The 23,246-nt window shown below is 39.2% G+C and overlaps 1 protein-coding gene across 1 annotated transcript in view; it reads left to right on the forward strand.

Moving 5' to 3' along the window:
* LOC113030332 (glucocorticoid receptor-like) overlaps positions 1-23,209 on the forward strand; it is a 45,827-nt gene extending 22,618 nt beyond the window's left edge. Inside the window, exons 3-4 of the mRNA XM_026181694.1 lie at positions 18,271-18,440; positions 20,735-23,209. Of these exons, the coding sequence (XP_026037479.1) occupies positions 18,271-18,440; positions 20,735-20,769 (205 nt within the window). The 3' untranslated portion in view covers positions 20,770-23,209. The remainder of the gene's footprint in view (positions 1-18,270; positions 18,441-20,734) is intronic.
* The last annotated feature ends 37 nt before the right edge of the window (positions 23,210-23,246 follow it).

Consider the following 23,246-nt stretch of genomic DNA (forward strand, 5'->3'; position numbering starts at 1 on the left):
TTTCCAAAATATGCCCAAGGACAAGGTTTGTCATCTTACAGGCAGTTTTTGTGCTTTTTCTGGCTGTGCTTACTACTCACTGTGCCACAATACTCCTGAACTCAAACACTTTTGTTTGGTGTTGAGCAACATCACAACATTTGTGCAGGATATGACTGTTTGAGGGCCTCCTTGACTTCTCAGTGGATTTCAATTCTCATTAGTTTGTGCAGTACAGCCTATCAATGACACTGAAAGTTAGATTTTTCTTTGTGTCCAATTCTATAACCTGTGAGCTGTGAGCTGTGGTGGATCATGAGCCAGATGAGCTACTGCGTCACTGACATTAAAAAATAATTTGGCCAGACTCATAACACTGGAGCTTTTTCATGCCTGAGTCACAGGCCAGCTTGTGTTCAGGCACACAGATAGTAAAGCTATTCCACTGAAAATGTACAGGCCTTCTTGTTTCAACACAGAAAATTCACCAAGAATTAAAAAAGGTCTCGACTGAGCAGAAAGTCCAAACATCAAAATGGGCTCTTTTATATTTTCATTTGCTGTATTATTATTATTATATTGATAAGTTAACATGTACACAGCATTTAAAGAATGTAGGCAACTGAGCTAGAGCTGGTTTTATTTTTATTTTCAGTTTTTTGTATATACCATCTGGTGACTTACTTCGCTGCATAATAAGACACTGAATTTTGTATCTTTCTAGTTTGACTGTGCATTATTTCAGATGGAAATGCCAAGAGACAAGAATGTAATATAATGACTGATGCATAACATTTAAATTCTTAAGTCAAGACCAAACACCTCATCATGGTTAAATTACAGTAAATTCCTTATACTCAAAGTATGGCTTTTGGTTTTGGTGATGTTCAGTGGTCCTATCTGTCCACACCTTTGAAAGATTTCTGGGACTGGAGAATTGAAGTGAATCTCCACCAAATTAATTCTGTAAATACTAAAATATTCAACTGTAAGTCAAGCTTAGAGTTTGTATGCATTTATTATTGAGTTTATCCTCCATTGGTTATTTGTGCTTTAGACTCCTGTGTTACTGTATTGTGATGTATTTCAAAGGTATACCCACTGCACTGCAAAAGCAGTCTTACTCACTATACACCAGCATACACTGATTTCACCTGACATCAGAAAATAAGCACAGAGTGTGGTTTGCAAAACATTTCAACCCACTTGTTAAATGAAACAAAGCTGATAAAACTGAGTGGTAGTCAGTTTAAACATGGGATAAAATAAGCAATGGGGGGGTCTGTCTTTAAAAGATCCTTGCAAGACTTTTGACATATGTTTACTATGCACTGAAATGAAAAGACGACAGGATGGGTATGGTCAGATAAACAGTGATTTCAACAGGCAGGAGGACCTGGGGAAAATGGAAATTAGGTAAGTTTGTATGTGTATTCAGTTAAAACACACGTGTGCTTCCAGCTTACCTCTAATGCATTTGTTAGTGAAGTCTATGCTTTACTGTGTTTGCTCAATTACGGTTGACCCGCAGTGAAAAATGCTACTTTTTGCCATTAATGGTTCTGTTTACTTGTATTAAATCAATGCTGCAGATGGGATCCGGAAGGAGACAATTTGGGGAGATTTTTTGTTTACTTGTGGTTGACATTTCCTTTTTTATATTATTGTTTAAGCTATCTGTTCCCTGTGTGTGTTTCTAAACAACTAGAAAGCATATGGGTTCATTAATGTTAATAATTCCAAAAAATAGATTGTTTTTCAAGCTGACGCCAACTACTGGAAATCTAATATCAAACCTATTGTTTTTTTTCAGTGTTTTTTTCTCATAACTGTTACCAATTACCCTCTTACATACTGGAAATTGTTGATAGCAAGAGAAGAAGGGTTATCAGACACACCTTCTCTAAGGTCTTCTCTCTTATCTTATCTGCTCCGCTTCATCAAGTCAATGAGTTTGCTTGAGCGAAATCTGACACATGGACGTTTCTTTCCTCCCTCACCCTGGGCCCAAAATCAGCTCAGGGGCTCATATTCCACTTGCTTTTCTCAGAGGAAACCGAAATGTGGGGTAGGGAGGGCAGTGTCCGAAGGGTGGGGCCTTCAGTAGTCCGAGCGCAAATCGGAATCTACACATCTAACTTCTTCCAGGGGGTTTTACAGTGGTTTCTTTTCATTTCATCACTTTTCAAGAAATCGGCTCATCCTCATCCTGCTTTTCTGTTTCCTTCTTTCACAACTTACTTATCTGTCTTCAAATAAGGCCATCTGAGTTGTGAAATCTGTGAAACAATTCTTGCAATGGAATGATCTCCCACTTTAAAAAAAAAAAAAGAAAAAAAAAAAAAAAAATATATATATATATATATATATATATATATATATATATATATATATATATATATATATATATATATATATATATATATATATATATATATATATTATATATATATATATATTATATATATAATAATATATATATATATATTAATATATATATATATATTAATATAATATATATATCTCTTATATAAGCAGTTTTCTCTTCATGTTTTCTCTGCTTTTTTTTTTTTTTTTTTTCGCTTTCCCTTTCGGCTGAGCAGGTTGGTTAAGGGGCTTTTTAAGCGCACTTTAGTGGGTTAACGATCAGCCTGTTTAATCCCATGGGTGTGTTTGAGCATGCATGGGTGTGTCTGGTGTGAGTGTGTGCATGTGTGTAAGAGATAGAGAGGAGGAGGATGATAACCTTGAGTGAATTGGAATCAGGATATCCAAAGAAAAGTAGCACTGTCCCTCATGGACTTGAGGTAAAAGTCTGCTTTTGCACCTTTGATGCTGCCCACAGAAACACAGCAGGAGAGTAAAGCTGCGCCAGCAAGGACCACAGGAGTCTCGCATCAAACTCGCAACCCATAAAAATCTATTATTTTTAGGGCTTTCACAAGCTTTTATTAAGGCTCTTCCAAGCTTGTGTGTGCATTTGCTTGGTTACGTGTTTGATTTGTTTTGTTTATTGGCTGTCTCTGTCTCTTTGTTTTGAGCTCTGTTGTTGTTGTCATAATGTATTAGCTTTCAATGAGTTTGGTACAGGCTAAGAAAACCATTGCTGCACTTTGACAGCTAAACAGATGCTGTTTCAGTTTTCTAATAGACGGTAAATATTTAATTGAAGTTGGTCATTACGCTCCAGACTGTACTGTTTGCAGTGCGCCTTGGGCTAGAGCGGAATAACTTGCCGGTGTTTTTGGCCAGAACAGGTTATGTAAACCGCAGTTGTGTGGTGTTTTATTTTTGTTTTTATTAAGCGTGACACCACCTGATTTTCAACCACATTTCTGGCCTCCATTAGCGACTTTTCTTAAAAGATATTTTGCTCCGTTGTTTTGTTTCTCCTCTTCTTAGGTTTAAGCGGGTTAGATTGTCCTAACCTATATTAGTGTCAGCTTGAAATTAGTTTACTACAGATAAAAAGACTGATAAATTCATGACAGGCAGTAACTTGTGACATGTAATGTCAATACTTTTGAGAACTGGGGGGAAAATTTTAGCTTGTCTGTAAAATCAACATGTTATTTAATAAGGGTCTCCTCCTGAGTACGACTGATGAAACAAACCTCCTACTTTTTTACAATAATTATTTTTTTCCCTTTGCAAATCTTGCACATAATGCTCAAGAGTTAAACATTTATGATGAAGCTATGAGCTATATGTGTGCTTGCTTACTAACAGTCCAGTGGCGCTCTACGCAACTTAATGTACTGTTTAAAGTAATCATTTTAGACTTTGTAGAACTGCTGTTTCTTTTTAACTGTAAAGCAAACAGAAAGGAAGCACAACTACATGAAAACAAGTTTTCCACTCTGCAGTTGCAGGCTGCAGACCAAAGCAGACTGACTGACAGGTTCTTAAGTAGACTTATCACTTAATCTTCTAACTGTATTTTCCAGCAGAATTATTTTGAATTAAGGAATAAACTGTCATCTGATGTGTATCAGATTAAAACCGCCTTCCACTTTCCAGTGGTCTGCTGATAATGCGGGATACGTTTCAGTGTTAGAAAGAAATCATGTGGGTAAATCATAAACCCCTTATTAGCTTTTAAGAGAGTTCTAGGCTCTGTATCAGAATAGCAAAAATTTTTAATTATAATTCTTCTTTTTTTTTCTTCTGTACTGTTGATGACTGATTATCATTTCATGGTGCAATAAACACTTTGTCAAAGCTCTTTGTGAGAGGAAACTAGTTTGACAGAGTGATTGCATTGGGTTCTTTTTATTTAGTGTCGGTTCCTGAAACCAGTTCCCGTGTCGTTGTCTCCCCCCCCCCGTGCAAGCAAACTCTTACTGCCCTGCTTCTGTGCTCCCATAGTTTTCTCACTGTACATCGACAGATTTCAATTTGCATCTACCAACTTCATTAATCTTTTTGCAGACAGGGGTGGGCGTATGTAAATGTAACCCTCTATTAGTCAGCCAAAGCCATCGCCACTCTTCTCTGCTAATGCTTCCAATGTAGCTGGAGACATTTTCTCTGGCCTGGCCTCTAGTAAGACTGCATGCATGTTTCCTTTTTTTCCCCCTCAGACCTCAGAAATTGATCTAAATGATAATAAAGTTAACCAACAGGCTGGTCAACCTAAATAATCTCAGCCAAGATAAACGTCAGGGAAAATGATCACTTTCCCTGCCGTGCTTCCTTTAAATTGTCACTCTCAGCACTTTTTGCTTGTTAGCAGGTAATGATATAGAAATCAAAGACGAGTCAGTCAGTATTCTTACTGCCATCTCGGTCTATGACTTCAGAAACATTAACCTTTTTTCATGCGGCGTGTCAGGACAGACACTGAGGTGATACCGGCGTTTCAGCTTCTCCTGCATTTACAAAAATAAGTCTCACAGTCTAGTATTTCATTGGGCCACTTTTACTTTTGATGCTAAGGTTATGGTTGCTTCTATTCTTACGCAGTGTTGCAGAGTGGAATTCATTTGTCTTTGAAATCTTGTATTGATGATGGGAGAGTCAGACTGCTGCATAAAGCCTTCTCCATCACATCCTAGAGATTCGCAGTGGGTTAAGGTCTGGACTCTGTGGTTGCCAGGCCATGTGTGAAGTAAAGAAAACACTTGTGACCTGGCCAGTATTGACACCCCTCCTGAATCACCATGAGTGTGCTTCTGAAAAGTTTTGTCCTGATCTATCCCCGGTGTCAAAAGCTCTAAGCTTTGCCATGTAGTTTTCCAGCTCCAGTACATTTCCTTATTATTATTTACATGTTCTGTACTATAATTACACATGAAGAAGGTTACTTTCAGTTACTTCCTTGTAACAAGGGGTCACTGCAGCAGATAGTTCTGCATAGATGATCTGGGAGATTTCTACACCAGATGCCAGGGGTTTTGTTTCTCTGGCTGAAACCAAATCAGCAATCTTTTACTTGACAAGCAAATGTGTGAACTACTACACTGCAGAGGCATCTTTTCCATTCATTCATTTATGTTTGCCTTTATCTCTTCTTCTTTTATTATTATTTTATTGAATAAAGCCTCGCGTAGCCACAAAATTGCAAGTTCTTCGACATGCAACACACACACATACTAACCTTAATGAAATATGAAATATACTAATCTGTATTTTTTTCTTTTTCTTTTGTTTCCTTTCTTGTTTCTTTCCAGTTCTTTGTCTCTGTTTAGTATTGTGTTTTTTTTAATAACATATTGGGCAAACAAAGACAGAAAGAAAATGATGTCTCATGCTCCCTGAACCACTCTTTCTCAGTGTGAGTCTGATGAATCCTGGCATTGTCATCTTGGAATATGTTTTAATCTCCTGCTTACTTCACTGATTCTTTCTTCATAATAAAAAAGCAATGTTATATACTGAGAAAGCACGTTTTGGGCTTCTTATCCCAGCATTATCATTTTTTCCAGTTCTCTTAAACAGTTGGATGTTCACGTCTCTGTACAGTCCTTTACATGTTTATGCCATGATAAATATTTATTTAGCATAAATATTCTGTTAGGTAACTGCTTCTTGCTTAACATTGCATATGTTGTAAAACGAAAAGCAGCATGATAATCAGAATCAGAATCAGAATACTTTATTGATCCCTGGGGGAAATTATTTTTTGTTACAGTGCTCCATTTTAAACCAACATTAAGACAAGACAGACAATACACTAACTAAGAATAGTACAACATATACATATATATACATACATACATAAGTCACTTATAAATAAATATTTGGAAAAGAAACATGTGTAGTTGTAGCAGCAAACAGTGTGTTAAGTGGATGCGTTGTACAGGGAGATGGCCACAGGCAGGAATGATTTCCTGTGTCGTTCAGTGGTGCTTTTCGGTAATCTCAGTCTCTCACTGAACGAGCTCCTGTGACTGACCAGCATGTCATGGAGTGGGTGGGAGGTGTTATCCAACATTGTCTTTATCTTGGACAGCATCCGCCTCTCCGACACCACCTTGAGGGAGTCCAGCTCCATCCCCACAACATTGCTGGCCTTACGGATTAGTTTATTAAGTCTGTTGGCATCTGCGACCCTCAGCCTGCTCCCCCAGCATGCAACAGCATAGAGGATCGCACTGGCCACAACAGACTCATAGAAAATCCTCAGCATTTTCTGGCAGATGTTGAAGGACCTCAGTCGCCTCAAAAAATAGAGACGACTCTGGCCCTTCCTGTAAAGTGCTGTGGTGTTTTTAGCCCAGTCCAGTTTATTGTCAATGTGTACTCCAAGGTATTTATAGTCCTCCACAATGTCAACACTGACCCCCTGAATTGAAACAGGGGTCAAGTGTTTCCTGGTCTTCCTGAAGTCCACGATCAGTTCCTTGGTCTTTGCCACGTTGAGCTGCAGATGATTCTGCTCACACCACGTGACAAAGGAGTCGACCACAGCCCGGTACTCTGTCTCATCATCCCTGCTGATGCATCCAACCACCGCAGAGTCATCAGAAAACTTCTGAAGCTGGCAGGTCTCTGTCTCTAAGGAAATACTTTCTGTCACCCTTTCAGTACTTTTTAGTCAGCAGTACAATATTTCTGACATAATGTTAAAAATAGTGGTAATGATGACATTTATGGTAATTAGTCATGAGTTGCTGAGAGGAAAAGTGTCTTTCCTGTCAAAATGCTGTTGTGAGAGAGAAAGAGGAAAAAGTGCATGAAAGGAGAGAGGAGACTTTCTTCTGAGGCCGAAGCATTAAAATCCTAAATGAAGGCTAATTACATAAGAGGACAAGGGGAAATGCTGTGCACCCTGAGGCCTTGGCCATCTATCTGATTTAAGACACACAATGTGTCAGCGGTAAATCGAATCTGCAGGGAGCAATTGGAGGTTCTCTGCACACACACACACACACACACACACACGCTTGTATTGTGATAAGGCTGCGCAGCACACAGGATTTATTGCACTGGTGTTAGAATTATCCTGTCATCTTCTTTATTTTATTAATCAGCTTTTGGTCAAAGATGTGATGGAAAAAAATGTTGAGCATTTGTTCCACTGTGAGGTTTTAGAGCACAGTGTTTGGCTTTGTGGTATCGGTAAAAGCGAGACGATTTTAGATGTGATGACTAGAAAATGTGTTTTATTTAAATTTTGACATTTTTGTCTCCTTTAAATAACAAATTAGCAACAAACTGACTATTTGTGATTTTTAATCAGTGATGACAAGTTCTTTTTAAGTTGTTTTGCAGAATCAATTTAGACTGCTTTGTAAAGAAGTGTATAATATTTTGAAATGTACTAAAGTAGAACAGGGTTGTAGGAAAAAAAAGGTGACACGTGAGTGGTTGTACTTGAAATATTCCATTCTTTCACAGTTATATATGTTAAATAGCAAATGATTAACTTTTCGTTTTTAAATGTAATTGTTTAGCTGCTCCTGGGCTTTATTGTATTCATCTATTAAAAGCTGCCTGTTGTATTCAAATGGCACACTGTATTTTATTATACACTGTATATACTTGTAAAAATGTAACATGCTACTGGTCTGAAAAAGTAGATCATCTGTATCTCACACTGGAATAAACTTGCAAGATTGTGCCATTGCCCTTCATTTTGCTCCCTGTGGTCGACACCATGTGGCCCAATTTCCTGTAAAGCTCCACATTCCAATACAGCATAACTTCTCTCCAGGGATTTAGCACGTGACCTCATCTAGCCTAAACCATGCCCTTCTCAGAGAGAAACAGTAGAAGTTTTGTCTCTTGGTTAACTGCTCTCCTCTGTTCTGCAGATTATCTTGTACATCAAAGTGGAGAAGGGCCTTACTGTTAACACACTTTGCAGTTTGACTCTTACTGTAGCTTTGATTTGTTCCTTCCTGGCTTCGTCTGCCTACGCACATGCGCTTGTCTTTGCTGACTGTGTAACTGAAGTGGGGCACAGAGACGAGACTCTGGGTAGTTTTGGTGATGCTGCACGTTCTCTGCCATCTGTCTGTCCGTCTGGATCTTAGTAATGACATGCTCAACATCATTACTGTAAATGATAAAGTACCGGTACAAGAGAAATGGTGAAAAGAATAGCAGGGATTAATTGCTGCGATGGGGGATTAGCAGAAACAAGGAAAGAAATGCCCTTATAAGAGTTCACATTACAAATGGAATACTGGCCTACAGTGTCTCAAAATCAACTCAATTAATCTAAATATGTTAATAATAATGGATTGGATTTATATAGCGCTTTTCAAGGCACCCAAAGCGCTTTACAATGCCACTATTCATTCACTCTCACATTCACACACTGGTGGAGGAAAGCTACAGTTGTAGCCACAGCTTCCCTGGGGCAGACTGACAGAAGCAAGGCTGCCATATCGCGCCATCGGCCCCTCTGGTCAACACCAGTAGGCGGTAGGGTAAAGTGTCTTGCCCAAGGACACAATGACCAGGACAGAGGGCCCGGGGATCAAACCGGTGACCTTCCGGTTACAAGGTTACAAATGCGCTTCCCAACCCCCAGCGCCCCGGTCGCCCAAATAAACAAGTTGTTAAATATTATTAGCCCTTTAATACTTAAATAAGTATTATCCCTTCTACAACCAACTGTCCTACTCTACCCTACCCACCCCATCTCTTCTTTGTTTTTGTTTTTTATTTTTGGTTGTTGTTTATATCTTTTTCCCCTAAAATATTAAAGCATGTAAGCTGCTAATGTCATTATACACTCACAGGTCTTTATATTAGTTACACATTGTTAGTGGGTTCCTCGTTCATGCTCAGAACTGCTTTAATTCTTCGTGGCATTGCTTCAACAAAGTGCTGGACAGACCCATATTGACATGATAGTATCACACAGTTGCTGCAGACTTGTCAGGTGCACATTCATGATGTGAATTTCCTGTTCTACCACATCCCAAAGGTGCACTGCTAGATTGGGATCTAGTGACTACGAAGGTCTTTTGAGTGCAGTGAACTCATTGTCATCAAGAAACCAGTTTAAGATTATTTGAGATTTGTGACATGGTGCATTATCCTGTAGCCATTGTAAGATGGGTACACTGTGGTCGTAAAGGGACACACGTGGTCAGGCTGCGGTGTGGTGGTGTAAACAATGCTCAGTTGGTACTAAGGGACCCAAAGTGTGCCAAGAAAACGTCCCCCCATACCATTACACCACTAGCAGCAGTCTCAGCTAGTAATACAAGGCAGGAAGGATCCATGCTTTCATATTTTTAAGCCAATTTCTCACCTCGCAATTCAAACAAACAAAATGTGGCAGCAGAAACTGAGACTCATCAGGCCAGGCAACATTTTTCTAATCTTTCTCGTTCAATTTTGTTAAGCCTCTGTGAATTATAGACTCAGTTCCTTGTTCTTACCTGACTGGAATGGTACTTTTGTGGCTTTCTGCTGCTCTAGCCCATCTGCTTCAAGGTTTGATGAAGCTTTCAGAGATGCTCTTCTGCACACCTTGGTTGCAAAAAGTGGTTATTTAAATAACTATTGCATTCCTATCAGCTCAAGTCAGTCTAGCTATTCTCCTCTGGCATCAACAGGACATTTTTGCCCCAATAAACTGCCGCCCACTGAATATTTTATCTTAGATGGACCATTCTCAGTAAACTCTAGAGATAGCTGTGTGGGAAAATCCCAGCAGATTCGGCAGTTTCTTAAATACTCAGACTAGCCCATCTGGCATCAACAACCATGCCACTGAAATCACCTTTAATCCTCATTGCGAAACTTGTTTTGAACTTTAGGTCATCCTGACCGTTACTACATGCATGAATGCAATAGATTGCTGCCATGTGATTGGCTGAACAGGCATCGGGGCAGCTGGACAGGTCTTCCTAATAAAGTGTAGGTATAATGTTGAATATTCCCTATAAACAGTTTTTAAATAGTCTAGTTATTTGTTTTCACAACACAACAGCATATCATAAATCCCCAAAGCCTTAGAAAATCCAAAACACGAAGCTACTGAGAGAGAAAAACCTTTAAAGCTAAACTATTTTGCAGCAGCTCTGAATCAGGTCATCCACTGCTTTAATTATCTTCTCTTGTAATTCTTGTTCTTGTAAAAGAACGACTTCCTAATGTAATGTTATGCTTAATCATAACATTAAGATGATTGCTGTGCAGCGCTTTGCATTGTGTTTACTTCACCACTGAGCAACCCTGACTACACAGTGCAAGTTGAAGGAATAAATTCCACTAATTCCTGATGAAAAGAGGCGACAGAACAGATTGAAGTAACTCATTTAGTTCTAAAAATTCCCCAGTTCACTGCCTGCCACAGTGGAAATGAGTGCTAATGAGATGTCTTTGTGTCCACTTTGCTAATGATTCTTTGTGGGCATCTGCAGAGGTGTGGACTCGAGTCACATGACTTGGACTCGAGTCAGACTCGAGTCATTAATTTTATGACTTTAGACTTGACTTGAAAAAATGTTGTAAGACTTGTGACTTGACTTGGACTTTTACACCAATGACTTGGGACTTGAATTGGACTTGAACCGGTTTACTTGAAAAGACTTGATATTTTACCCCAAATATAAAATTTAACATGCATATTATATAGAGATTGAAAATGTGATGTCATTCACGGGTAGAACCGCAAAGGATTCTGGGAACTCGTGGCAAGCGGTACTAGCGCACGCAGGCTTTCAATTAAAATCAGTTATACAGCGATAAAAAGAAACACAAAAATGTCAAGAAGCCGTTGTATTATTAACTGCAATAGCCGGTCGCATGACAGCCACGGGAAGCCGACGGGTAAAGAGATCGGTTGTTATCGGATTACGTCGTGGAAGAGAAATTGTTCGAGCCATGTTTCCGAAGTAACAAAGATGCGACGGATGGCCTGGATTGCAGCCATTCAAAGATCAAATATAACGTCCCAGAACACTCCAGCTCACAGGTTAGTCTGCTCCAAGCATTTACACGAAGGTCAGTGTTTTTTAGTAGTTAATACGTCATTTTCATAACATAATTGGTGATATAGGTTACAAGCAAGTCTGGTGCTGAACAGAAATTGTCGCGCTATGCTCCTTTATTTATTGTGCATAAATAGTGAATTGTCCTGACACAATATTGCGTTTCGCTTCTGTTATTATGGTACACTGACAAAAACACATACTTTTATTCACAGGATAAAACAGGTTTTTTGTATCACTAATTGCCCAGTACGATTACAGCATACAGTCTTATTGTCACTGCTACATTTCTGTGATGCTACCAGAAATTATTTCCACTACTAATTAATTACCGTTGAGCTCAAAGGTCCTATTAATAAACGGTTAAGGAATGTGTATTTATGACGACGATTTGTGAGACTGGTAAACTTATGATACGTACGATGGTCTTTCGTTCAACACGGTGCGTTTCAAGGTCCTGCACCCATCCGTCGGTAAACTGTACCTGGGCTTGTTGCAGTGACCTGAAGTTACTAAACTTCATGAGTGTGTGCACTCACTCCAAGAACCGTATGATTATAAATATGCATATAAATATGCTAAGATGAGATAGCTGACTTCATCTAACTAGCAAATGTTGTCCAGGCTACGTTGGTGATTCAGTTTTTTTTTAATGTGTATGATATTTTTGTCATGCGATTTTAAAGCCGGTCCTACAACCGCATCCAAGAATAACATGCAGCTTATCTCAGAACTGTCGGTGAAAATTATTCTTGGAGCTAAGTTTAATTGAGCTGCATTTTAAAGAGGTGCAATTTCACAATTTATGTATATTTTCTAAGTTCACTATTTTGTCATGTGTTGAGAAAAACACAGATTTTAAAATTACATGGTCTAATATTTACATTTAGCATAACTGCAACATTATTTTTTCGTTTTTTTTTTTTTTTAAAGACTCGAAAGGACTTGAAATTCAAAGTTTCAGACTTGTGACTTGACTCGGACTTTTACACCAGTGACTTGAGACTCGACTCTGACTTGCCTGACATTACTTGAGACTTGACTTGAGACTTGAGGATAAAGACTTGAGACTTACTTGAGACTTGCAAAACAATGACTTGGTCCCACCTCTGGGCATCTGTGTCTGGTGTATATTTGAGAATAGCAGCATTGAGGGAAGGAGAAGGAGAAGACGCAGTAGCAATAGCATGGCACAAACTGTTGCTACGTGTGAGAGGAAGTCAAACTGTTAGGCTGAGGTACTTATTTGTGCTTTCACTTGTGTCCTATCTTTTTGAACTTCATTTTAAAACCATCCTCAAAAGAGCTGGTGGACAATTTGTTGAGTAGGTTTTTTTGAAGTTATGTTCATGTCATAGTAGTTGAGACATAATTTACGCTTGATATTTACGCATTTTCTAGTATTACCAAATTGAGCGGACTATAGTTCAGCACTCCTTGCATGAAGGTGAGAAGGGATGCCAGCAACAGATTTGAGTGCCGTACACTTTCCTTCTTACAGGCTGCATGGCACAAAGACTTTTTCAGGGAGGTATAAATGCAACATTTGAAGAAACCGTCATGCTTTCATTTTTTTCTATTGAGTCTCACATCTGTTTGATGTTTGCTTCGAAGACACTTTGAAAATACTTTGTGAGGATAGTCGCGAACAAATGTTCAAGTTTTAGGTTGGGGAAGAAGTGACTGATGCTATGAAATGATGATTGAAATGACAGCCGTGCGTAGGAGATTTAGACATTCACATGCGAGGATGGCAGAGTTGGTGGGTGAGTGTTGTTTAGCAAGAGGAAGAAGGGAGACGAAAAGAGGGAGCCATGACACAATCACATGACAATTTTTGAAACAAGGGTAGCTTTATAACCCGCTCCTCTCTGGCAACCAAAGGCTCTGCTTAAGTAATTTGAAGACCAGATCAACAAACCCACACAGGTTCCTATTAGCAACACAAACTGAAAACACACACACACGTACGCCATGTATTCCCGTTCCCGGGTAGGTGAGTTGGATAATCCCATGACTCGCCTGACCTCCTCCATACTCCCTGCAAGTAGTGAATCTGGATTGGCTGAGAGGCCGGGCTGGGGTGGGGTTGGAGGGCGTCCGCCCCAGCGGCCGTAATGCGAATATTATATAACTTGGGAAATGAGGTAGAGTGAGGGGGGTGAGCAGTGAGAAAGGAAGAGAGAGGAAGAGAGAGACGGATGTGAAGAGAGTGAGGAAGTGAGAGTAGCAAGAGGCAACAAAGGAAGAGTACAGTAAAACGGTAAAATTACACAATGGCTTAAAAAATGGAGAACAGACTTATTGTTTTTATATTTTACTACACTGACTAATATTTGCTAGAGCAGGGACGCAGGCTACTTTTCCTGTGCCATCTTATGTGAAACTGTCAGACTTCCTTTCTTTTCAAAACCCAGGGCTTTTGTTACACAACAGATTTCAAATTTGAAACTTGTGCTACGTGTCAAGAATTATTTGCAGCATTTGTTGTTTTGTTTTGTTTTGCAAATATCATTCATAAAAATTACATATTTACAATCAAATATATCTAAAATAAACCTGCAAATCTCAGTTAAAATCATAAATCAGTGTCCAAACAGCTTTTTATTTTTTGCTTGTCAGTTAAAAATTCCACATAAAAATGTGACGTTTTATCGAATGGAGCAGCTACAGTCACTTTCGGTATGCGTCAGGATCCAACACTGTGAATGCTCTTATTTTCTACATCCCTCCCATGGGCACCTCATACTTTCTGCTCCCACACATTAGCCTAAAAAAGCTTTGATCTGAATGGAAAAACTAGGCTTACTGTATATCAGTTCCCACTGTAGTTACTGCTATATGATTCCCAGTGACAGATCAGGTCAGCTCAGTTCACGCAGTCTCTCCATGGGTTGCTACGGGCAATTTATTTATTTAAGACTGTTGTCCATGCTGCTCTATGTCTTCTACTGCTATATCACATAATTTTTACTGGTGTCCATTAAACAACACGTTACTGCAATTAGTTATAAATCAGGATCCATTTTAATGGGAATGTAGTTTACAATGAACACCATATGCTATTTTTAGACACATACTCTTTCTTAGCATGTGTTCAAACACAAACGCACGCAGCGAAAGCGATGTTTGTAGGTAGAAGTAAAAGGGTGTGGGAAGTCACTGTTCATCATGCCCAGCCTTTACTTTCCTTCATTTGCCTTTTAAGACCAGGTTCTAGACTGATGCAGCAAAGTCCGTGCAGTAAATCACAAATACACACACACACACGTTCCAAAGGCAGTTTGGGTGATGAAAGAGCAGCAAAGGGCCATGAACTGCAACCTGCTTTTTGTGTTTATTCGTGCCTTTTCCTCAAACCCCCCCACTGGAAAGTATTGGTTAATGCGTATGTAGGTGGGTTAATACACTTCTCTTTTCTGCATGTGTACATTTTGGCACTTTGTGTCTTAATCACTGTGCAGAGTTGGCTTGTTTGTCAGTACATACAAACCCTGTTGCCCGTGTGAGTGTGTGCATCAGAGAACGATCGACTGTGTGCACGTCTGCTGTGTTCTAAGCCCAGTATGCATTCCTAATGAGGCTTGACTCTGTGCTACATGGCTCAGAGCCACACATGATGTCTCAGCAGTGGGAGGAGCATATGAAATGGCTCGCAAGTAGGGGTGGGGGGTTATAAATCTTTAATCCAAACACCACCCTGTGGTCATTTTACATTACCAGCAGTTGAGTCATGCCGTAACAGACCAGAACAGAAATTTGTAGCATGTGACATTTTGTTGTTGTTGTTTACTGAACTTTTAAACATTAAAAATGAGAATAAAAGAAGTGATAAGATAATTTTTTTAAACATATAGCTACTCTACATTGCAGTTGTGTTAATTTTGACAGGATATTTGTTTTAGTCTTAGCCATAATTTGGCCATCTAAATTCTTTTATTTTACTCTAGCTTAAGTTGATTAAATATTATAACATTATAGTAGACTCAATATGAGATTTATTCAGTTGACCCAAAATAAAAAGTGTAAAAGTTGGTCATGAGGGTTGCTCCATATGGTTTTCAAAGCATCTTCTTTTCAGTGATATCAAATACAAAATGTGTCCATATGTCTACTGCCCTCTTCTTCCCAAGCAGTTGATATTTTGTCACATTTTCATGACAAACAGGGAACATGAAAGCTAGCTGTATTATTTGCTAGTGCAAGAGACTTCTTCAGTTTTAATAAGATCAACTACAATTGTGAGCTAGATGGCTGAAAATCTAAACAGACACATTGCCTCCACTTCAGCTGCAGAGGATGAGGTGCCTGCATTTGTCAGTCTTTCTAAACTTCTGTGTTTACATTTGTTTAAATCGGATGATTGGTCACAGGTGGTCTCCCCACTTCACTGGCCACTTTTTTGTGGTCTCCTAGAAGTCCAGATATTTACAGCTCAAGCTCTGCCCCATAATAAGTGTCCACAGTTTCGTCAGTTGCTCCTTTAAGTAGACGAGTAATGAGAGCACCAGAAAGATGAGCACATAGCAGGAGCATTTGCCAACATTCACAGAGTTCCAGTGTGGCAAATAAAGTTTAAACACATTGAAAGTTGATTTGATTTCCATCAGTCTATACTCTTCCGTTTATCCTTAGAAGCAACGACCATAGGATGAGAGGCAGGGTACACCCTGGACAGGTTGCTAGTCTGCTTCAGGGCTAACACAGAGAGACAGACAAACCATTCACACTCATATTCAAACCTCTCGGGAAAAAAAAGAAATAAAGGGTTTTATGTCCACTGAAATGCTTGGGCTTTTAACTCTTTTAAGGTCTGCTTGAATTTTCATTGTAGCATCCCAAATGGGCGTGTTGGGGAAATTCCACATTTGCAAAAGCAAATTTTATAGACTTAATTTACAATATTATGCAATACCTGTCATAATGAGGTATTCTGTGTTTGTTTCCTTACGATTATGGCTCAGTTGCTCATGCTGGAAATGATTTACCTAATGACTTCAGATTTGAAAAGCTGTGACACCACAAGTGGAGTTGTTTGCCAGGTTGATGATGAACAAATAGCATAGATGTTTGTTTTTGGTATGATCCTCATTGTTAAAACAACTCATTTAAAAAGTCCTGTGAAAGGACCGCATCGAGCCCTTTGAAAACACGACTGTAGCAGAAATGAAAAATAATCGCCCATCAGTATATTTGTGTAAAACTCTGCCAGATCCCTTGTGTTAAGGAAGGATCCGAATGTAGCACACACACTAGCATATTTTGGCTATGTAATGACAATAGCCTTTTAACTGACATATCATGTAATTAAAATTAGCAGTCATTCAGTTGTTATAAAAATCCTTATAAGTAATCCCATCTTGCATCAGGATCACTGGTGTGTCCTAATATATGGACTATGTACAGGATCAACTGAACAATAAGGGGAAAAGGACTGTTTTGTATATACATTGTTCTGCACGTAACCTATATGTGCCAAATTTGATTAGACTATTGAAGCAGATTACTGTACTTCCAGCTGAAACTCCTAATAGTTTCAATTTGTGGGTTTGATGAACCATACTTAGCCTCTGAGGTTATAGTGATGCAGAAAACTAGGTCTGAAATTGAGGTATGCATATTTAACAGAGGTGCATTTATTTTTGTGGTGCAATGGAACAGTACTTGTGGAAAAAGTATTCTGTGTTTTGTGATTGCATACTTTGCTCAGATGGGGATCAGAAGTTTAGCTGGGACTGCATTCCGAATCCAGATACCATTCGAACTTGGCTGCGTTGGAGTCATCTTGACTAGCTCACCATAGATATGAATAGACATCTTAGCTTAAGGTGTCTTCCAAGATCCATCAACGCTACTCCCCTTGGTTGCGGTCCAATTTACATAAGCAAGTGTCGTCTTTCCAGTGACCATCAGAAACTAGGCCCTGTGAATTTGGGTCATGCTTTTTTAGATAGCAGTGCTGCTGATCTGTGAGGTGGATTCAGAGTTCCAGTTAATGTAATCCACTGTACTTTCCAGTTCTGATTGAACATGTGGAGAAAATGGACAGCAAAACACTTGAAGCCTTAGTTGAGAAGTGATGTTGTATCAGCACTGGAGCCAAGATATCTGTGGACCTAAACGCAAAGTCATTGTCAGGCTTAGCAAGCTAATCCTATTACATAATCCCCATATACATTCCAACTAGTGTGCTACCAAAACAAACAACAGGGGAAAGATTTAAGTCCTTTAATGCGGTCAAATTCCTGTGATGGATTACACGGCAGTGTCAGTCGAACACAGCAGACGTAATGTATTCTTGGTTTGCATCCTGCCACTTAACTTGCAGTGCAGCTGTCAAGTTGGTCTTAGTGACTAGTTAAGCCTCACAGTGCACTTCATGTATGTAAATCTCTCAGTTGGAAATAACAACGTGTATGACTGTGTGTGATTACACAAGAAGTATAAAATTCTTTACTTTGTATCGTAACACACTTAGAAGATTGGACTGAGATTTAGAGCCTAGATACAGCACAGAGAAGCTGTTAGTGATAGGCTTCATTGGATTTGGCTTAGAGTTGATTTGTTTTTCACTTTAAGCATTCATTAATGAAAAGACATCTGGCTCATCATTGCGTTGTGTCAACCTGGGGAAAACACTGCAAACACTATGAGGGTTTGAATTCCGATGAGGGATGCATTTTTTTTTATCACCCTAAGATTTGAGTCGGTTCTTTGTTCTGTCTCTGTAATACTGTGTATATTTGGGATCCGTTTACAGAAATTGCATGACTAAATTTGGGCTCATTCAAAGGTGGTGTGAATGAGTCACCCTACACATGACATTTCCATGCTGCAAATCAGCATTCTTGACACATGTTTTCCCCCTCTTTCCTCTCTCTACATATTACAGTTCATCACCCAGAGAAGGAGAGATCAGCAGCTCTGTGGTACCTGCCCCATCCAAGACCAGCGGGCAGACTCATAAGATCTGTTTGGTGTGCTCAGATGAGGCCTCTGGATGCCATTACGGGGTTGTAACATGTGGCAGCTGCAAGGTTTTCTTCAAGAGAGCCGTTGAAGGTTGGTCTCCCGCAATCTGCACCCACTGCCTCAATCACTCAGACACGGCACACTCCTCATAATGCTGGAAATTCAGTTTTACTTTGAATGATGGTACTATGGATGTTTAATTACATATGCTTATATACATATGCACTAAATTGTTAGTATTTATTACAAGTTTTCTCCCGTTACACTACAGCTCTTGATGCTTCTGCACATCTCTGCTCTGTCCTGAAGAAGAAAATTTAATGATTTCTCCAAGTTCAGGGTCACAGTTGAATAGTAGAGTGCAGGGTGAGATCTTATTTCTTCAATTGTTTGTGGGTTTAGTACATTAGTTGTATTTCTCCACCTCTTTTATTCCCCTTCTTGTTTGTTATGCCCAAAGCAGGGACTGCTTACAACTGGTTTTGATTACCAACAAAACAAAAGCCGTGCAGAGGAAAGGCCGTAATCCAGAAATATCATCTTTCCATTTTCTTTTCCAGCTTTCCAATAAAGTGGCCACGCCTCTAGCCAATTTATTAGGTACACCTTACCATACTGGTTTAGACCCCCTTTGCCCTAATTGTTCATGGCATCGATTCAGAAAGGTGCTGGAACCATTCCTCAGAGATTTCAGTACATGACCTGTTAGCATCACACAATCGCTGCCAGATTTGTTGGCTGATAAGACTCTCTGGTTCCACCACAGGCCAATGTGCTTGGATTATTCAAGCTTTGTGAGGCTGAGGCGTTTAAGCAATGCTCAGTTGGTGTGAAGGGACCAAAAATGTGCCAAGAAAGTATCCCCCACACTGTTGCAACACCACCACCAGCCTGACCGCTTTTATACAAACAGAAGGGATCCATGCTTTCATGTTGTTTACACTAAATTCTGACCCTGTTGTTTTCAAATGTTTTCAGTTTGTCCAATTTTGTTGAGTCCATGTGAATTTGTTAGCTTTAGTTTCCCATTCTTAGCTGGCAGGAGTGGGACCTTGTGGGTTCTTCTGCTGCTGTAGTTCATCTGCATCAGAGTTTGACATGCTGTGCGTTCGGAGATACTCTTCAACCATATCTTGATTGGAACAAGTTATTGTTGGTTTCCTAGCAAGCTCAAAGCACGGTGGCCATTCCTCTGACCTCTGGAAAAAATACCCAGAGAATGCCAGGGCATTCTAGACACTTGCCACTCATTAGATGTTTTCTCTTTATTGGACCATTTCTGTAGCCCCCAGAGATGGTTCTGTGGGAAAATCTCAGCTCAGAATACTCAGACCAGCCAGTTTGCTGCCATGCAGCTTTCTGTGTACATATCTGTGTTAACAAGCAGTTGAGCAGGTGTACCTAATGAAATGTCTAGTGAGCGTATCTTCTAATGGGGTACAGGCAAGGTATTTGATTTTATTTGATTATATTTTTGTTGAATCACAGTGGTTACATAGACCTATTTAATATGTGCACAAACAAGTAAGAAAAGGTTAGCTACATATGTACTTCAATGTGCATATTTATCTCTAAATGGTTTGTGTGTCAGAATGCTTTGGAGGGACGGGCAAGAATGCATTTGACAAACCGTATTTTGCATTAAATGCTTTTACTGTCATGCATTCATCCCTGAGCTTCTCTTCTGCTCTCTTTCCATTCCCTTTCTTTCTACAAGCTGCCTCTGCAGATGTGTTACAGGTTGCTTAGATAGGGTTTTCTGAGGTGTATTTTAAGTCATTATTAGCGACTAACCCTAACCCTAAGACATCAACTTCAATTTATCATTGCCCAAACTTACTGAATATGCACAGAAATGACTCACTTAATTTCAGGTATCAGTTAACATAGCCCTGTCCTTTTCTTTCATTTCTATGCGTTGCTGGTGAAAGAATACCTCGCGATCAGACTTGCTTTAGGGAAATCATTACTCTGAATATTTGGGGACACGGTGTAGATGGATTATTTGACTTCTGCAGCAGTTAAGGATTAACTGGGCCGGTTTTTAATGGAATTTATTATAGAAACATTTCACAGTCTCCAACATAGAAAAGGAAAAAAGTATCAGACAAACTGATACAGATAGACTGAAACTGGAAACAAGAACCCTTGGTATGCCCTGAATTATATCCTGATATCTACGATATTTACTTCTATGGTATACTAAGATCATGATTAACGGTTATCCAGCATGTCGGTATTTGTTATGCAGTGCTGGTGTAACTGCCAAGCATTCGATATGAAGTGCAATTTCACTGCCTACAGTAATAATGAGAAAGTCATACCTGTCATTTTTGTTTTTCTCTCCCCCTCTTCCTTCTCTGGTCATTGTCTCTATGGGGAAGGATGGAGAGCACGACAAAACACAGATGGTAAATAAATACACTTTTAATAATAATAATAGTAATAATGATAGTAATAATAATGATTATTATTTTGATGATGATGGAAATTTTAGCATTCATGATTTGCCAATGTCCCCTGTACTTTTTCAGCACTGATCAATCTGTCTAGAAACATGCATAGCCTGTTCCGCCAGCTATCTGTTAATGCATGCAAATGTACTGATTTGGTCATTTAAATCAGCATAAATTGCCTGTGAATGATTTTTGCACTCTTCATTTTCTGTCTGGAATGCCCCTCATCTTATCTTCCTCTACGATGATAGATCTAAACGCAATCACATGCTGTCTCCAGTTAGGTCTGTTTTTTCAGCACTTAACCCACATTACTTCCTGAGATCTGTCATGAGAAATGAAACCTCTGCCACCCCTGTAGTTACATTTTTCCTTCTTTTAATTATAAAGCGAATTATGAAATACTAAACATTTGGTGGTTTACCTTTACAGAATCAAAAAGTGGATTCCCTTCCACTGGTCACATTTAAGCTCAGGACCTCCTGACTGTGACTTCACAGTGCCAACCACTAACCCTGTATGCCAGTATTGGTTACAAACTCAGCTACGGGCTTCACCATCCACTGCTGATGGGTCGTGCCAGACCCTTGTTAGCAGATTAGGGCAGGATAAGGGAGGGAGAATACCAGTGGGATTCAGTTGGCACTTTTGACACTACAGATGGCTGTTTACGCCATTGTTTGCAATGACTCTCTGTGATATCGGCGACGGCTGCAACATGCAGCTCCAATCTTGTCATCACACCACCAATTTTTATTGTGGAATATTATGATTATTACTGGGTTTCGTAGCGCGTTTATCATGATTTCTATGTGGACATCTGGATTAGTTTCGCCACCTGTAATATGCAATATAGCAGCGCTGATCCCTGCTTTTTGTGCTAATTTTCTCTGTGTATGTGCTGGCAGGCAGGGGAAAATGACTCTGTTTAAGCTTCAGTTCTTTTTCAGCTTCTGCCTAGATCACTGTAGCTTCTGTATGCATCCCTGTTTGTACAACCATATCTGTGAACATATTTTACTGTTTACTGATCATTTTCAGCCATGTTCATTCCTTGTTAATGCAAACCAAACCCTTCCTGCTGCTCATTCTTCACAGTATGAGCTGCCCACTGGTGGACCAGCAGGATGCTACTGTTGTAAAGAAGTTACTTGTAAATAGAGAGGGAATATCAGAGTTAGCAGAGCTTCATTAAGCCTAGTTAAGGCTCTGGATTTCAATCAGATTGAGATGATTTGGCATTAACTTAAAACAGGTCATTCATGCTTGAAAACCCTCCAGTGTGGCTGAATTAAAACAATTCCACAAAGAAGAGTGGGCCAAAATTCCTCCACAGTAATGTAAAAGGCTCAATGACAGTTGAACACTTGATTGGAGCTCTTGATGCCAACGGTGGCACAACCAGTTATTAAGTTTAGGGGGCAATTAGTTATTCACAAAGGGACAGGGAGGCTTAGATCATCATTTAAAAGCACCATTTTATACTTACTTACTTTATACTTACTTTGCTTGTCTTTATCTAATATTCAAATTTGTTTTATGACCTGAAACATGTGTCAAATGTGCAAGAAAACAGCACTGGATAAGCTTTGCTGTATACAAAGGCACGTACTATTTTTTTTATGTTGTCAATTGAATAATATGATTCTTTTTATATAGTGCTTCTCTTCATATTTATATAGTGTTCCTTTCCTTTTTAAGTGCCCACGAAATTTAAGTTGTCACACACTGTGCAGTATTGCTCTTCCATTTTATTACATGTCTCCAGCAGTATAATTAAATGCCCTTTAGGTCAAAAAGCATCAAAAGCATTACATTTTAAAGATCAGGGTAGATTAGGAGATCAGTGTTCATCCTCCACCCTAGGGGGAATACTGACGCTGGTGACTTTGTATACAGTCAATGAGTTTTTCTGCAATCATGCAGAAGGTTTTCAGCGGGTCTATAAAAAAATAAATGAATGGTTTCTGGAGAGTTTGTTGTATCATCTATTATAATGAGTTTCAGTAACATGAAAAGACTATTTATTGAATCCTCTGCTTTTGCCACTCGTTATAATGTGTAGAACAGCCATTACACCATGATGAGTAATGCTATTATAACACGAGTGACTAATAAGTAGGCTTTTCACCGTTCCCCACCATAGTAAGCTACAATGTAGAAATTCAATTGCATAGAACGGACATATTCGATTGATAAGATTGGATGAACTTATCAAACAATTTTTCACAAGAACACCACAAATGATAGAGGAGGGATGTTTTTGTGTTGCAGAGCTGGAGCAGACTATAGTCTGACGCTTGGTGCTTTGCAGCACAAATCCAGTGAGTAAACACAAAGTCGAAAAAGTAGCCTGCATTCCTGATATATTTTTTAACTCTTCTAATTTGTGATTTGTGCATTTTATAGTGTGTCCTATGTATAAGCGTCTTATTTCAGA

The sequence above is a fragment of the Astatotilapia calliptera genome, chromosome 10, assembly GCF_900246225.1.
Source record: "Astatotilapia calliptera chromosome 10, fAstCal1.2, whole genome shotgun sequence".
NCBI classification, from domain to species: Eukaryota; Metazoa; Chordata; class Actinopteri; order Cichliformes; family Cichlidae; genus Astatotilapia; species Astatotilapia calliptera.